General features: G+C 45.5%; 1 protein-coding gene across 7 annotated transcripts in view; it reads right to left on the reverse strand.

Annotated features, from left to right (window-relative positions):
• Nucleotides 1-3,618: 3,618 nt before the first annotated feature.
• Nucleotides 3,619-18,192, reverse strand: part of FARS2 (phenylalanyl-tRNA synthetase 2, mitochondrial) — a 536,046-nt gene continuing 521,472 nt past the window's right edge. For all 7 annotated transcript variants that reach the window (XM_032593129.1, XM_032593127.1, XM_030314913.2 and 4 more), the window contains one exon: nucleotides 3,619-3,912. In XM_032593129.1, the coding sequence (XP_032449020.1) occupies nucleotides 3,774-3,912 (139 nt within the window). In that variant the 3' untranslated portion in view covers nucleotides 3,619-3,773. The remainder of the gene's footprint in view (nucleotides 3,913-18,192) is intronic.

The raw sequence follows: 18,192 nt of genomic DNA on the forward strand, positions 1-18,192 counted from the left end.
AGTGCCAGTAATTTGTTTTCTCTTGACTGCTTTCAAAGCAGTAAGGCATTTCTGGGTACAGAAGCCACCCAGAAATCTCAGAGTCAACACGACCTTGAGTAATTGCTGAGGTCAGGAATAACCACATTTCCTCCCTATCCCGGTGCTGGGACACTTTCCTGGGAGCACTGATTGCCCTTACAGGGTCCTAGATTGCTCAGTTTTGGTTCTCCCCTGTCACTCAGGAGCTGACCTTTTCGACTCTGAAAGTGACCTTGAATCTGACTTTCTGTCCAGAAGCAGCGATGGCTACATGTATAAATCTATTGAAGGTTTTGAGCATCAGAAGATAAAAAGCGGCTTCTAGTGGTTTTGACATAGAACCCAAAGCTGGCCCCCAGAGCCTACGTCAGATGACCTAGCATCTCACTGAGAGGTCCTGTGGCTTGTCTGTAGCTTCTGTCACTATCCTGAAACTTGAAGCTCCTGCAGGTGAGGTCTCCACCACTATGTGGTCCATCACCTCTTCCGTGGTCCAGAATGAACTCCCAGCCCTGACTACTGTTGTCTCAGTGCCTGGGCAGGTGCACAGGGAGGAGTGGGAGGCAATGTTAAGAGCACAGGCCTGGGGGTCAGAAGGACCTTCTCCAGTGCTGCTGGTTTTGTAACATTTCCCTGTGCACCTTAATCTTGCACCTGGAAATGAGAGATAATGGGACCAGCTCTAGGGGCTTGTGAGGTTTGAATAAGAGGAGGCATATAAACTCCATGAGGGCTGGACTTGGTCTCTCTTTCTATGACTCCATGCCTCCATCAGTTGTGTAGAACAGCGGTCCCCACTCTAAACAGCTGAATGAAGGTGGAGTACTGTGCCCGAAACACGACGATATTAGCCACATCAATGTCACTGTCATGTGATGCTTCCACTACCAGGCAAATACTTACGTGGCCTACAGATGGGTGGAGGCAGATGGCCCTGGCTCGTGGCCTGTAAGCGCTGAGTGACAGTAGTCACTGTGAAGACTGGAAGACTCCTAGCATGAGAATGGAGGACACAATGTGCCCACTGGGGTGTCTCAGTAAGTAGAGTCCACGTGTGGGCATTTGGAGGCTGCTGTAAATTCTTTGAGTTCACTCAAAGATGCATGAAAATGCATGAAAATGAATTTAAAAAATAAAAGAACATCCAGTGTCGAAGGGTTTCCTTTTTCTTTTCTTGACTACTGGGCCACCAGCCAATGGCTGGGAGCACTGGGCCAGTGTTGTGGTGACTGGCTGGTTCCAGGAATGATAAGTCACAGGGTACAGCACAGGGGAATCAGTTCAGCACGATGTCACTCATCCAGAAGAGGGAAAAGCAAGGAGGGGACAAAGGGGTAAATGGCTCCACCCTTGAGCTGCAGTTGGTCACGGAATTTATCACCATGACCTTCAGAGTAGCCAGTGTCTGCTGACCTCTGGCTGCCTGGCGTCTTGAGAGGCCTGTTGACATGGATAAGTGATGCATGGGCCTGAAGCATACTTGGCCTTCAACTCCAGGACATGGCTGCAACCCTAGCCTGAGCCTTCCTGCCTCTCATGTAAAGTCACGCTCAGGATGCCTGACTCAGTGTGGTGTTGTGGAAAACGGCTCCAGAAAGCCCAGTTCTGGGCACAGCTCTACAGTAACTAGTTATGTCCTCAGGGAAGCCATCTTGCCCCTCCGGACTCCAGGGTCCTCATGTGTAGACACTCACCTAGGGGCAGATGTGGCTGCTCCCAGGAGCTGTTCCAGTTGCAATATTCCACGGTTCTACTGTTTCCCACCTGAATCATGATCAGAGCAAGTATCATTTACTGCTGGCTTGTTAGGTTCCAGGTTCTATGCCAAGTATAGCACATGAGAGGTCTCATTGGGTCCTCACAATCAACCTCTGTAGTAGGTGTTATTATTACTCCCATTTTATGAAGGAGGGAACCGAGCATTCTGGAGGGTCACAGTGACGGTGCTGGTGTTAGTCACCATGCTCTACGTTATACAGAATTGTCTGTTTTTGAATTGCAAGGTGCTGTTCGTCTTATGGATTAAATTACCTTTCCCATTGTTTCCTTTCTCATTACTTATTTTCCTATGGGAACCATGAAAAAAGTCAAGAGCTGGATGGGGCGGGTCTGCTTTGGTGTGAGTGTCAGCCCACTAGATTAGAAAGAGGGGGTCAGCACAAGCTCGTGCAGCTGGAGTTCTTAGAAAAGAACAGAGGCCCAAGGAGCAGGAGGGAGGCACAGACCCGACCACCAACCAATGTCTGTGTAGGCAGAAGGTGCTAATTTGGAGGCGGCAGGCCTGAGTGTGAGGGTATTGTTCCTGGTCTAGTCCTGTGACATCTTTAGGCCTTAGTACCTCATTAGTAAAATGTTAGATAATGGATATACATTATAGAGTATTGAGAGGAAACATTCAGAAAAGTCCTCTGTGAACCTTCCTGAATGTCACTCCTACCCCAGGCCCGAGTATAAGGTTTGGCGCAAGCACGGTATTGGACAAATATTTGTGGGCCATGGGGTGGCACTGTGATTTTCTGGGTGTTATCCACCTAACTTGGGTTGTTACAGAATATTAATAAATGCCTAACTGGTCTTGGGGAGAAGATGGCTCTCTGAGGCTAGTCGGAAACGGTCTGCTGGCAAACGCTCCTGAAGAAGATATTACTAATCATGGTGTGCATTCCACACAAGATCTATCCGCTTTAGTAACTGCATCTAAGGGGCCTCAGGACCCTGGACAGCAGTTTGATGCCATGCATGGGTGCAGGAGTTGGGGCACTGCTCCCTTAATTCCCTTGAAAATCCAAAGGAAAAGTACAAATGAATAACACTGTAAAATGACATTAAGGCCCCTTTGGAGAGCAGCTGCCCACCCCCCATGCTGCTAGCCGATAATGGCCACCCCTCATCAAATATTTATTCCAGCCCTTGTGGTCGTCCATCAGCCTCCAGCATCATGCCAGGGATGGAATCTGATTATTAAAAATGGTCAGGAGCGAGGAAGGCAGACTACAAAGTGCTTGGGATGGAAAGGAGGGAACATCAAAGCCCCATATTCTTCCTTAAAGGTCGTCTCCGGAAGCAGAGGCCTCCTATTAGGCAATCAAACTCGCAGGGATTCAAGGACCTGGCCCCTGCGTGCTTCCCAGCCTCTTGCTCCTTTCTTTTCTCGCCAGTGGGCCAGAAGGGAGTGAAGCCAGAGCCTGACTCTGAGCCACGGGTTTATGAAAAGCAAGAAATACGCTGCCCCATGCAGACATGTGACTGCCTTCACTTTTGAGGGGGGTCCTGGCATTTCATTAGTGCCCTGTTTGAAGCCTGCCCTTTGCAAAGCAGAAAATGAAGAGAAGAAAGTAAGTACGGAGGCTGATTCAAACAATCTTCTGGTATCTTGAGTTTGTGATATCCCTTTGTGTGGCTTCACTTATTACATGGGTGGAAGAGCCTGTCAGGCAAGAAATCATGCCTGGTGTTTACACTTTAATGGAACCCAGGGACCAATTAACCACACTAAGTGCCAACGGGCAAAGCATTTCTTAAAGGAATAGGAGGGAACTCTTATATTAATGTTCCATTTCCCTCCTCTTTTCCCAAATAAAAGACAGATGCTATGTCAACAGTCTCTCAAGAGTGATCTTTTATTTTCTGAAAGTCCTAAAACTGACCCATTTATCAAAACATGACTGATGTCTCAGCCTACAAACAATATCCTTTTCTCCCTCACAAATCCTGGAGCCCCGAGAGGCTGCAGCCTGGTCCAAGCAGTGCCATCAAAATCTGCCCTCCACTCCCAGCAGCTGCACGGCGGCCTCCTGCACAGCCTGGTGGACACGCCTGACCTCTCTCTGGGACAAGGTCCTCTCCATGTGGCGGTAGGTGATGCGGTAGCAGTGGCTTGTCTTGTGTGTCCTGGAGAATGGAAGAGAAAGGCAGGTAAGTGAGGGACAGACGTGCCTGCCGCCTGTAGGAACGGTGTTGCCGGCTCTGACCAGATCAACCCCTGAGGAGAATAGGATGGGATCCGGGGCCTACTGGCATGGTGTGACAGAGACATCACCATCACTAACAGCCTGTACCTCTTACAGGCTTCCTGAGAGGTGGTGGTTGGGAGACCACTGACTTGAATAATCAAGAATGCTGGTTCCCACTGGACTAGCTGCATTCAAGTTCCCTGGGCAGGATGTTTCTTACAAGTCTGATTTCCTGGGCCAAGCCCTGGATAGGTGGGATGTGGGCTCTGGGTTTCTGGGCTTTTTATCGGTTCCTCAGGGGACTCTGCTAAGCAGAGATGGTCAGGAGCCAAGGCCAGCAAGCCTCCACCTTTCTCACGTCACAGAAAACATATTTGGAAGGCACACTGCAGTCACAAGGCCGGGATTGGCTCTGGGGGCTCTAGCCGCCTAAAAGGCTGAGTGGTATCACTCCGTTTGCACCTCTAACAGGCCATGGAAAGCATAGAGACAATTGTGCCATACAGACATGCTTCCAAGTTCCAGGTAGTGGGGCCTTTTGCAGAACTTAGTCTTCACAGAGACACGTGAAGCCACAGCTCCTGGTGCGGCTGCTCTGTGAACACGCTTCTCCACAGGTGTGCCTGTGTGTTTCAGGTATATTTGGACAGGCCTTCCGTTGCTGCTGGAAAGGCAAGGCCTGCCCTGCTGGGGTCCTTAAGAAGCGTTCCACTGCAAAAGTACAGCCCAACTGTGCCCAGTGGCACTGGGCCTCTTGTGGCCACTGGAAAGACTCCACACTGCCTCCCCCAGGTGCAGAAGACAGGCCTTTTTTTCAATTTGACATCATCAAGGAAGGAGGCTGCAACATCCTGAGTTTCTGAGAGATGGAAGATTCCAGAGGAGGAAAAATTAGTTAAGGAGTGAGAAGGAGGGCATAGGAATCATAGATGCTTGAAGATGATGCCAACATTTACTAGAACAAGTGTGGTGATAGGATCTGGGGGCCCAGGTTGTCAGTGACCTGGTGATGGTGCAAGGGTGTGATGGTTTCCTGCGGGTGGGGGGCACAGCCATGTCAAGTTACGCCCACTGCAGGGGACACCTCCACTAGCCTCCTAATTCCCTGTGCCAGTGAGGCAGACAGGGGCCCCCTGCAAGTCAGTGGCAGCTGGGCCACGACACACCTTTCCTGGGTCTCAGTTTCTCCTCTGTTGAAAGAGGTTAACAGCATAGCACTTACACCATCAACCTTTCCAATCTGTTGCAAAGACCTAGTCAGAAAGGGACAGGGCTCTGCAAATTATGAAGAACTTGAGTGTGAGGCAAAAGTATCCTTGTGGCAACTGTTGGTATGTGCTTTCGTTGGTTCACTCAGGCATCTTTTACTTAGCTGACGAGTTCGTAATATGGCCACTCTGCATGCTGGGATGCCCAACCAAAGATGAATGGGAAAAATTTATCATCTTGTCTCTATATGCTTCCCAGAAGGCCCCTAGAAGGATTCCCGGGATTCAAACAGCTTTTATAAAACATTTTGATGAGTGAGGTGTAAATGAATCATAAACATATGGATTAATTTTATAATTTGAGAGAAATAAAATTTGGCAGAATATTTGGTGATAATTCAGTAGCTTCAACTGAAAATCAACCAGCTTTGCCTTTTCCTAACATCACTGGGGAGAGAAAGAAGACTTACTTTTGTTTTCTAGAAACTTCTTTTTGAAGATTTTAGTTGGTGGGACATACTCCTGTCCTCATTTGCTTGTCGGAGGACTGAAAGCAGTGGAGCTGGCAATTGGTCATGAGTCTCCTCATCCTTGAGGAGTGGGTTGTCCCCGAGAACTACAGGGTCACAGACCTGAAGGGTCTCATGGCTCGTCACTGACCAGGTTAAGACGATGGATTTCTTAAGAGGAGGGATGCCCTCAGTGCCCAACTCCAAGTATCTGAATTAGAGCTCTTTTGATTCTTTTATACCACCCAATGTGGCCTTTTTGTGGTCAAAAAGCTTCTCAACCTTTTATCTGCCATGACCCTCACTGTCACTCAATGAGAGCAGCATTGATATAGTGCTTCTTATGTACCAGGAACCACTGTAAGCCCTTTGCAGGCATTAACTCATGTAAGCATCAAAACCCCACTGAGTTCCTAGCACTCTTGTCCTGGTTATAAAAATAAGGAAACTGAGGCACAGAGAGCAAAATAACTTGCCCAAGTTCACACAGCTACTAAGTGGCAGGGCTGGATTTGAAACCAGGCCATCTGGAGGGAATGCAATCGTGCAGCCACTGTGGAAAACAGCTTGGTGGGTCCTCAAAGAGTTAAACATGGAATTACCATATGAGCCAGCCATTCTACTCCTAGGTATATACACCCCAAAGAACTGAAAGCATGTATTCAAACAAAGACCTGTACGAAAATTTTCATAGCCAAACAGTGGATATGGCCGTCAATGGATTAATAGATAAACAAAATATGGTATAGCCATATGGTGGACCTGTACAATGGAATACTATTTAGTCATTGAAGGAATGAATTAATGATACATGCTGCAATGTGGATAAACCCCCAAAACATGCTAAGTGAAAGAAGCCAGACACAGCAGATCACATACTGCATGATTTCATTCACATGATATATCCAGAATAGGGAAATTCGTATGATAGAAAGCAGACTGGCGGTTGCCAGAGGGTGGGGGAAGGAGGTACAGGTAGAAACCGCTTAATGGTGTGAAAATTAATAAAGGGGACTGGGATGCTAGAAGGGGAGCCTACAAGGGAGAGCCCTTCCACTCAATGTCAATTACAAGAAGAATTGTCAACTACAGACTCCAACAGAAGTGTCAGTTACAGACCTCAACAGAAGAGTCTCAACAGGAAGCAATTGTCAATTACAGGTCCCAACAGGGAAGGATGTACACTGCATCTCCTACAGGAAATCAACCACCCCTGCAACACAGCCAGTGAGAAACCACCATCACCCTGAATTCCTGTTTCTCTCCAATGAACTTTTGTCCAAAACAACCCCTCTCAACTTCCTCCTTCTCTATAAAATAATATTCTTCGCTTGTGTTTGTTGGATTTGCCTATGATTGTGCTGTAGCTGGCTTGTTCCAGATTGTAATTCTCTGTTATTTCCAAATAAGTTGCTGGTAAGATAACTGGCAGTGTGAAGGTTGACATTTGGCACAAGGTTTTCTTTTGGGGTGAAGAAAATGCTTTGGAACTAGGTAGGTAGTGTGGCTGCCTAACATCGAGAATGTCCTAACTGCCAATGACCCTCCCACTTCAAAACTGGTTAATTTTCAATGTTTATTTATTTTTGAGAGACAGAGGCAGAGCATGAGTGGGGGAGGGGCAGAGAGAGAGAGAGAGAGAGAGAGAGAGAGAGACACAGAATCCGAAGCAGGCTCCAGGCTCTGAGTTGTCAGCACAGAGCCCGACATGGGGCTCGAACCCACAAACCACGAGATCATGACCTGAGCCGAAGTCGGACGCTTAACCAACTGAGCCACTCGGGCGCCCCAAAAATGGTTAATTTTCACCTCATTACAAATACACACAAGGAAACTAGGCAGTTTGGTTTCAGAGCCCAATATTAGCTACCATGCCTGAGCACTCCACCACACTCCTCCTTGTCTTCTTTTCCCTTCTCCAGCCTCTTCCTTCTACCCTAACTTTTCCTAAGAAGTGACAAGGCTTGCAAGCTACTGAGAAGGGAATTGCCCTTAATCCTTCTATTCAAGAGATGGAGTAAGCCCATGTTCCTTTCTAGCTCTGCTCTTTGACTAACAAGCCAGACATGAGGCATAACTGTGACATAGAGTGGGAATCCCTGGAACATGGATGCTTTTTAAGAGGTCTTTCCCATATATACAACGGAGTATTACTTGACAGTCAAAAAGACTGAAATCTTGTCATTTGCAACTCTGTCAATGGAACTAGAGGGTATTATGCTAAGCAAAATTAGAGAAAGACAAATATCATATGACTTCACTCATATGAGGACTTTAAGATACAAAACAGATGAATGTAAGGGAAGGAAGGCAAAAATAATATAAAAACAGGAAGGGGAACAAAACATAAGAGACTTAAATATGGATAACAAACAGACGGTTACTGGAGGGGTTGTGGGAGGGGGGTGGGCTAAATGGGTAAGGGGCATTAAGGAATCTACTCCTGAAATCATTGTTTCACTATATGCTAACTAATTTGGATGTAAATTTTGAAAAATAAAAAATAAAATTAAAAACAATAAAAAAAAATTAAAAAAAAAAAGGTCTTTCCTGCTTATGGGGCCATTAAAAGGCGCGTTGCAAAGCCAAACAGCTGGTGGGAAATCAAGAGGGCTTGCAGGGAGAGCATAAAAGGGGGGTTGGGGAGGGGTGCAGTCGCAGCTCCTGTCCACACACAGTTGGCTGGGCAGAGTGAAGCTGCCAAAGCCTTCCCCCCAGACTCACGTGGGCACAGCCTTCAGACAAGAAACCTTCCCGGAAAGAGAGAAGAGACTACATTGACAATTCTCTCTACTGTACCTGATAGCTTCTAGTCATAGGCAGAAGAAATGAGAATATCCCTTATGGAGTTTGTGAGGGCAAATTTCCTTACAGTAAGTCTGAAGAAGAGTCTAAACATTTCTTTTGGTGCTGGAATTTCACTGCATTAGGATATTGGCGGAAACGAGTTGGTCACTGGTTGGAGCTTGGATTTTTAACAGAGACTTTGGATTGAGAACCCGAGAATGTTTGAGCTTCAAGGGCTTATCACTCGTCTAACTCAGAGACTGATTCAGTTCTTGAACAGACAGCGCGTTCCAGGCACTGAGCTGGACAGAGGTAAGCGAGTGAGGGGAGTCCCGACCCAACAGGTTCACATCTGGGGACCAGAGGTCTGCAGAGGTCCTGCAGCAACCCGGGAGGAGCCCGAGTGGAGGACTGTTCCCCTTGTCTCCGTGATGCGGCTGGTGCTGCATTGAAATCAGCCATGCGGCACTCCCACCTCGCATCCTCCTTCAGCAAACGACTCTTTCCTCTGGTGCTTCCCCGTGAGCATCTATGTGGTACTACTCATGTAACACGAGGCTGGGCTCTCCAGGGCCTGTGAAAGGGATCCAGATCATCCTGCCTACTCAGGGGCTTACCTCTGGTGAGAAAAAGGACACAGGACGGCCCATGCGTGCCCACGCACAGAGGAGCTGAACGATGCTGTGGTTCACTGCTCTAACCAGCCTCCCACCTTTTGTGTTTTCCTACCTGGCCTCCCTTCAGTTCTCATTCTCAGAGATCCAACCTGGCTCATGAAGCTGGAAACATGGCTCAGAACTTTTTCTGAAACTTACTTCTCCTTGGGTCCTGTTCCCTGCTCCGGTGTGATTGCCAAGGTGCACCGAACTCTGCTGTCCTATGTGTCCGGCTGCCCGCCCCCCTCCCAGGAACTGAGGGGCAGCCCCCTGTGGACAGGTGGCAGCGCTGGGCTGCATGGTGGACGCACCTGTGGGCAGGGAGCCTGTATTTTCAGGCCTCCTTCTCCCGAAGCACTAACTAACCTTAAACCTATGGAAGGGGATGTTTGGGTGCTGCGCATGATCGAGTCTGGATTAGTAGAGGAGTGTCGAAATCAGACATGTTTAAGAGGAGTCCTGCCCTAGCTCTTTCTTTTCTTCCTGACCAAATAAGTGATAAAATTAACAAGTATCAAAAGTACCGTTAGGTGACTGGCTGTGCTCCAGTTCACAGGGTGCCAGCAATAGACTCTGAAAGAACGTGGGGCTAACCAAGCATCGCTGGAAAGAAGGGACAAGGGGTCTGAGTGCTAGCGAGGGTTGGATTACTTCTATTACACAACCACTTGGTTTACTCTGGCAACTAGACAGGTTCCAAATGTGAAATAAAACCCTTCCATGGGATGCAGCCAAAGCTCAGCTCCTGCAACACCCACAGTGGTTGGCTTTTCCATCTGTGACAAGAGCAGCTACTTCATGTTCTTGGCCACTGGACACATCCTGGAGTAGATCGTTTACCACCAGTAGTTACTGCAGATGCCACCTATGCGTGCTGGGACTACTCAACACAATAATGTCCATTTGGTCTGTCACACAGGTCAGCCTCACACTGGATTCTTTCATTTACTTCTGAGGATACACAACTACCTGATGTTTCCCTGTTTCCAGTATCATGGGTTATGTGCGATGTCACACGTATAATGCATACCTCTCTTGTCCTATACACAGCACAGAGGATATAGGTGTAGGTTATGTATACTCTCTTCTACTCAGGTCACTGTCTTTTTCTAAATTCCTGCCCCAGGTGCTGCCATGGGGTGGGTTCCGTTTTCTGAGTAAAGAAAACAGGAATTCCCCTGTTCACTTTTAATGTGTCTCCTGCATGTATCATGCAGAAGGTCAGTGGGAAGCCCCACAAGGCAATGTCCCGCACACCATCAGGAGGGTGCAGAATGCTTTCATGGGGTGGGGGTGGGGTTTGGCTCAGGCAAGGGAACAGGATGATGGAAAAAGGAGAATGGAAGGGAGTATCTGTTCAAGGCTGCTCCTGAAAATACAGAATGAAAAGGGGCCTGGTGGAATGCAGAGGAGCCCAGAATTTGCACCTAGAGACCTGAGTTGTAGTCCCTGCTCTGCCCTTTGCTTTCTGTGTGACTTGGGGCAGTTTACTTAACCCCTTGTGAAGTGAGGGTCACCACCCTACTCCTGGGCTTGTGCCGGCTGAGTGGGGCATGTCTGGAGCCTGCTAGGATGAGCCCTGGGAGCTCAACCCCTAGTCTGTCCCATCTCCTTCCCCTATTCCCGGGACGCGTCAGGAGAGGAACGGCACTACGGGGAGGACGACCTGTATTTCTTACATCCTTCTTTGAAATCTCCTTTTGTGGGCCTGGAATCTGACCTGTGGCCAAGGGTAGCATGAGCACATTGGTTAGCTGTGGCTGGGAAAGTTCAGTGAGGAGGACAGGTCAGGGAGAGTGATGAATTATCACTCAGAATTAGGCACCATTTAAATAAGTCATCTGGAAATTAAGTAAATTATTTTTTCTTCTTTACCTTTCATGTATATATGTATATATGAAATATATTTCATATATATATATATTTCATATATACATATATACAATATTTCATATATACATACACATTTCATAAATATATATAATATACTATATATAGTATATATTTAGTATATGTATATATACTAAAAAAGAGGAGAAAATAAAATCTGATTATAAGACAGCATACAGTGATTCTATATCACTTTCCTAATGAACTGCTCTGGGGTTTTCTCTGAAAGAGATATCACTGGTTTAATGTAAAGAAAGAATATAGGCGTGGGAGGCAGGAGACCCGGGTCCTAGTCCAAGCCCCAGCAACATCTGTGTGGCCTCCCCAGTGAGATGGCTAGACTGAATGGGCTCGAGGCCCCTCCCAGCTCTAACAGTCCAACAGTTACTTCAGAGGACAGATGAGTTTCTAAAGCAAATGCACATGCAGAGGAAAGGAGCCAGCCAGCCAGCAAGCAGCATTTGCAAGCTGCATGGAATGAAAGAGAAAGGGGCCCTGATCTGGCGGGCAATTTCTTGACAGGCTAATGCATGAACACAAGATGCATTAGTAATATTCATGATCAAAGCAAGAAGGAAGGGAGTTGGCTTCATGAGGTTGGATTACGGCTTGGTAGAGCCCACTGAGAAAGTCTTCTTGTAGAAGGTGGACCTCGACTTATAACAGACACTCTGGACAACTTATAGCCCCTCTCCATCAACTACGCTTTTCTAGCCTGCATCCCTTACCCCCACACTTTCCAGAACTAAGAGGTCTGCTTTTCTTATTCTCAGAATGGTAGGTTGTAGGCTCAACGCTCCCTGGTGGGCCGTTCTAAGTGAGGTCCCCCCCCCCCCCCCCACCCAGTTCCTAGCTAGCCAGCATCAGCAGTGCCTGTCACTGCCACTGCTGTGGTTACGATTTCTTCCCAGAGGGATTTCTGTTCCTGGGAGTCAGTCACAAGAAACCAAACCAGATGGTGCCTCTGACAGTTACTGCCTTGGGAAAGACAACTCCAATCCAGGCCTTGATGGAGGGAGAGTCAGAGCCAGGGAAAAAGGAACTTGCTGGGTGCAGCTTGAGTAGAGCTGCTTTCAAACCTGCCTCCCCCGCCCCCCTCCCCAGTTCCCAGTCATCTCGAGTGGTGGCAACTTAAGAGCTCCTCAGAGACGCACGTTTTGCAGGCAAGAAATGCTTTTTCACATCAAACACTTGTCAAGTCCTCAGGGAAGTTTCCAAACACCCCCAGGGTTTTATTTCCATCAATCCCTGTAACTTCTCCTGGTACTTCCCAATGAGTGTCTCATGCTAAGCTCCTCAGGAGGGACGGTGTTCATGCTCTCGCCTCCTGGGGAGCATGGCCCATGTTCCTGCCCCCCACATGCATGTATATACATATGAAAATTGTTTTGGGGAAATCATCTAATAGAATCTCTTATGGAGGGGCACAAGATCTAGACTAGCCAGTGCCACGAGGGCCTAGCTAGAGGACCTTAACCTTGGGCCAGTTCTTCATTTCTGATCTAGGTTCTCATTTTAAGACACAGATAATGAACTCATAGGGTTTTTTGAAGAAACTGCATGAAAATAATATATGTTAGGTGTTTAGCATAGTTCAGGCTTATAGTTAACAATTAGTATTATTAATTATGTACCTAAATATTAAATAGCCTCTACTTTGGGCCACACAGAAAGTGACCTTAGATGAATTATCAGAGTTTCTACTTCTCATTTGTAAAAATGGATCCCTAATATGATACATACTACAACACAGAAGAAACTTGGGGGCATTATATCAGGTGAAATAAGCCAGACACATAAGGTCAAACATGTAAGTCCACTTATACGAAGTTCCTAGAGAAGGGTGGTTGCGAAGGGCTGGGGAAAGGGAGGAGGGGGAGTTAGTGTTTAATGGGGACAGAGTTTCGGTCTGGGAAGATGAAAAAGACCTGGCGGCAGATGGCGTGATGGCTGCAAAACAGTATGAAGGTACTTAATGCCACAGAACCATACATTTAAAAGTGGTGAACATGGTAAATTTTACGTTATGTATATTTTATTAAAATAAAAAAAAATTTGACGAGGAGAGTTGGCCCAAATAACCTAGTTGACTATAACTAGGAATGGGGGTTGGCAACTCACATTTATATTTAGAACAAACAAACAAAAGACAACAACGAAAACCCGACCAGATCACTGACACCCATGTGGCAGACTGTTGGAGGGTATGACGTGACTGCTTCCCGTCCTCCCCAGATGGCTCACTTTGACTTCATTAACCTGTCTCCTAAGCTGCCCTGCATTTCATACAAATGAATTTTTACGATGCCCTGCTCGTAATGCTATAACAGAGAATTTAACCATATTTGAACAATTCTTTTCCATGATTCCATGATCTTCCAAGCTATCCTCATACATTTCTAACAAACTTGGAGTAATGGTTCATTTTGCACAGATTTCCAAAGCTCTGTGCTTTTTGGTTGTGTGGAAAATTTGGAAGAGGTTTTATTTTTCTCCCTGGCTTAGTCTGCCAAGCCAGAGTCAACAGAGCTAACTTTAACTCTTCTACTGTTACATGGCAGCTTCCCAAACGTGTTGACACTTTGGTGGATGACTCACGTTACAAAACAGAAGATTTGTGGTGGGTGAAGTGCTACATTTCCACCTCAATCAATTGATTAGCAATTATTTATCCTGTGATGAGGCAGACATTGTGGAAGATACAAGATACGAGTTGCTTGATCAACACACAAATATTCACAGAGTGGCTGTTCTGTGCACAGCTCAGTGGTGGTGTGAGGGGGAAGAAGTATCCCAAAATAATATAAAGAAGGACTGGCTAGATAACCATCTACTTGGGGCTTAAGACATTTATATATGAAAGGATACCAACAGGACAAAGCAGTTCACACTAAATGTTAAATGAACGACATAGGTTGTAAATAACTTAGTATTGAGAAACATTAGCAGGGGAGAAGAGATTAGATTTAGATCTTAAAGTATGATTAGGATTTTTGCAGGTGAAGGTCAAGGGGTGCATCTAGCTGGCAAAATGACACAAGGACTGGCTGAGAGGCATTGCTTATATCTTTTTTCCTCTTCCATTTCAACGCTGAGTTGGTGAGTGTATGTTACAGGTATAAATGGTCCAGTGAAGAGGTATCCAGAGGATGCACGATCTGCTTGCTGGGAGAGGGCTGTATACAACCACAGCAGGATGCCAGCTTTGGTCACAGCATGTACAGGAAGTGACTGACCCTGTAAGAGGGAAGGGTCATTTCTGCAAAGGCACAGACAGAATCATGCACATGCAATGGACAGGTTGAGGAGAGGTGAGTAGTTCAGAGTGGCTGGTCTGGGTGTAGATAGTACAGAACTGGTAGGGTAGGAGGCTGCAGGGTGGGTAGAGATTATAGAGGAGGGTCTTATGTTCCTAAGAAGCCTCAAACAAAAATCCATCATTAAGCAATCAACCAAACAACAGAGTCCAGGATCTTGTCTCTACAGTATCTTATAACTGCTCTGGACAGTTTTATTGCATCTAGAGTCTGGTCCTCAGTGAACTTCAGATCTCACTCCCCACAAACAACAGAGGATTACTCAGATATTATGGTATATTATGTCACCAATCTGGTAAAAAAAATTTTTTAAGGGAGAGATAGTGTGAGCAGGGGAGAGGGGTGGGGGGCAGGAGGGTGGGGAGCGGGAGAAAGAGAAAGAGAGTATCTTAAGTAGGCTCCATGCTCAGTACAGAGTCCAATGCAGGGCTCAATCCCATGACTCTGGGATCACAGCCTGAGCCGAAATCAAGAGTTGGACACACAACTGACTGAGTTACCCAGGTGCCCCCTGATCTGATATTAATAACCACCCAACAAAGGAATATCCTATAGATCTATCCTCAATCCCATTATTATGAGTAGAATTACCCATAACTGTGTTATGTTGTACAACTTATATTTCTTTAGCAAGTAATGGATCAAATGTGCTGATTGCTTTAAGAAAGACTCAGTGTCTAGATAATTATGAAGGAAGTATTAGGAAAGAGAAATTTATATACATTTCAAATGACTTATGGTTATTTTGCAAATGTTTTTGAGGAGGGACTCTCTCAGTCTAATTAATAGCACCATCTCTTGACAAATAGTGAGTGGGAGATTGAGGGAGAGAATGACAAAATAGAGACTTGGTTGGCAGGATGAGCTCCCACTAATTCATCGTATTCTAGGCTGGAATACAGCAGTGATATCTTGATTAAGGATTCATTGTACAAGCAACATATTTTATGGAATCATAGAATCCAAGACATATAGGCCTTAAAGATTTTCTGGCCCATGATTGAGCTCTTTCTATAAAGCCTTATGTTGGTGTACTTCTGGGGCAGACCATTCCAGGCTTCCCCAGCACAGGCTGAGAGCAAGATCCCCTTTACAATGAGCTGACAAGTGCTTCCTATGTTTGTCCTCATTGGTCCTCAGTTCTGCTCCATGACAGCCCTAGTGAGGGACTGCTAGGATCACTGATAGTCAGAGTTGGAGGCAGCACATGTAATGTTTAACATCACTGTCTCTAAGGTTAAATGTATGTCTGTCTATGCATCTGCCTATCCATCCATCCATCCATCTATCCATCCATCCATCCATCCAACCATCCATCCATCCATCCCATTTATCCATCCAACAGATGAAGTGAATATCCAATATATGTCATGTATTCTGCCAAGTATTGAGGACCAAATGATGGAACAAAAAACAAAACAAAACAAACCTGACCTCATGAAGCTCACAGTCTAGCATAAGACACAGGCATTAATCAAAGAATTACGAAGAAATGTAAATCGCAACTACGCTACTGGGTTTGAAGAAGAGGTATGTGAGGCTACATAAAAGGGCAATTGACCCACTCAAAGGGTGGGTCAGAGAAGGTTCCTTGTGCAAGTGTTAGTGAGCTGAGATCCTACAGAGGGTAGGAGCTAACCAGGAGAATGAAAGTGAGGGGTGGTGATCGGAGGAGTTTCTGGTAGAGGGGCTGACAAGTATACAGGCCCTATGGTCTGAGTTCAGATCCTAACTGCTCCTCCTCTGAGCTATGTGATCTCGGTCAGATTTCTGACCTTCTCCAAGTCTCAGTTTTCATGATAACATGGAGAAAACAATCCTGCATGTCATGCAGATGAAGCCTTCATGGGCTCAGTCCAGGTTCATTACTATGAGCACCATCATCTGAGAGTCCCATAGTTCAGGCCTTTTCTCTTAAGCAACAGAACCCCAATCTCTCTCCCATGTGATGCCCTTCAATTTTGTTCCCTATAATTACATGGTATATATAGAGTACAGCTTAAAGCAAAGCTACTTTGGTTAAAGTGGGCTTGAGGATCTCATGCACGTGGCCTCTGCTTCCTGCCCACAGCAGCCTCCTTCCCCAGAGGCTCATCAGAATCCCCAAAGCTCCAAGGAGGGCAATTTAAAAACCACCCCAGGGGCACATGAGTGGCTCAGTTGGTTAAGTGTCTGACTTCAGCTCAGGTCATAATCTCATGGGTTTTGAGTTTGAGCCCTGCATTGGGCTCTGCACTGATAGTTCAGAGCCTGCCTGGGATTCTCTCTCCCCCTCTCTCTCTGCCCCTGCTCTACTCCGTCTCACTCAAAAATAAATAAACTTAAAAAACAAAACATCCCAGATTCTACAATAAGAAGCAAAACTCAGAGAGGCAATGAATGGTTTGCCTGAACTCATCTCAAAATTTACAAATCACAGTGAAATTTGCTTACAATACAATTGAAGCTCATTTGGGGGAACATATTCTTCTATATAAAGAGAAATCTTTGCTTCCATGGAGTATAAATCCAGGAAGATACAGCAAAGAGCAGATAGGCTGCAGAAGTTAGAAACCTGGATTCTTATCTGAAAGCTTATCACTAAGACAAGTGACTTAACAGGTCTTTTAACAGTTCTGAGCCTCAGTTTCCCTATTTTATAGAAGGGATTACAGCTGTCTTGCAGTGTTACAAACAGTTAGTAGGTTTTTAAAGTGCTTTGCAAACAAGTGACTATTTAAATATACCATAATAAAAGGGAAATTTCATCTCTGCAAATGGCCAAACAATATTTAGTGCTAAACTTGGGGAGAAACGGTAATCTAATTGAATATTTCCTGTTAAAAGAAAGCACAGTGATATAGTAAACAAGATACATTTTCTGATATGGCCTACGGCTTGTCCTGTAATAATTCTTAAAAAAAAAAAAAAAGAGTTCCAAACAACTTTGGAGGACAAAACAGCATCATATAGCCTTTAACACAGACCACTTGGCAGGTTAGTGTTACTTGAAGTCAAGCTGCTGGACTGGCTGGGTGTACTACGTTATAGTCATACCACAGTCATGGATGTTCCTAATGGATCTATTTTTACCATCTAGAGAAAGACACAACTATCCCAGACCATCTATTCCCCCGGAAAGCTAACATGAGGAAACCACACTGACAGAAACCTGTAACATCTATATGAAAACAGTACTTAAATTCCACATATTGATAAAATTAAAGAAAGCTCTGGGCTTTGCCATCACATAGTCTTTGTAAAATTGAAGATACTTTGTTACTAATCATAGTAGCAACAGTAAGAAAAGTTAATTATAAAGTGATGCAGCTTCCAAAGCCTTGGACCCACACAATCTTATTGGTTGAGATCTACGTGGCAATCCTGACAGGCAGACACTGCCACTTCCTTCTGCAGAGCCAGGAACGGGCCCAGGGAGATGAAGGGACGTAGTGAGGGTCACAGCTAGAATATGTGGGCACTTGCTTCCTTCTTGAGCAGGTCTGCTCATCTTTTTGTCCTAGGCACACTGTTCAGCCTGTTAATGTCACCATTAGCGACTTTTAAACAGGGATATCACAGTAACCACTAAAATTACAGGATGCTTTCAGAAACAGGACTAGGACTTTGTCACAAAAGAGGAAAAAAGATATTCCTTAGTAAATATTACTTAGCAGAGAAAGTGGAGGAAGTATAAAGAAAGGATGAAACAAGAAAGAAAAAATATTTTAAAGGGAAGAATGATCTATTATGTACTCAGTGCTACGCACCACAATGTTTCACTTTATTCTCATCATTAATAGAAAATGTGGAGGAAAAAAAATAAAACAACAACAAAAAAATAGAAACAAACATGCCAGAATAAGGGAGAG

This window comes from Lynx canadensis, chromosome B2 (genome assembly GCF_007474595.2).
Source record: "Lynx canadensis isolate LIC74 chromosome B2, mLynCan4.pri.v2, whole genome shotgun sequence".
Taxonomy (NCBI): Eukaryota; Metazoa; Chordata; class Mammalia; order Carnivora; family Felidae; genus Lynx; species Lynx canadensis.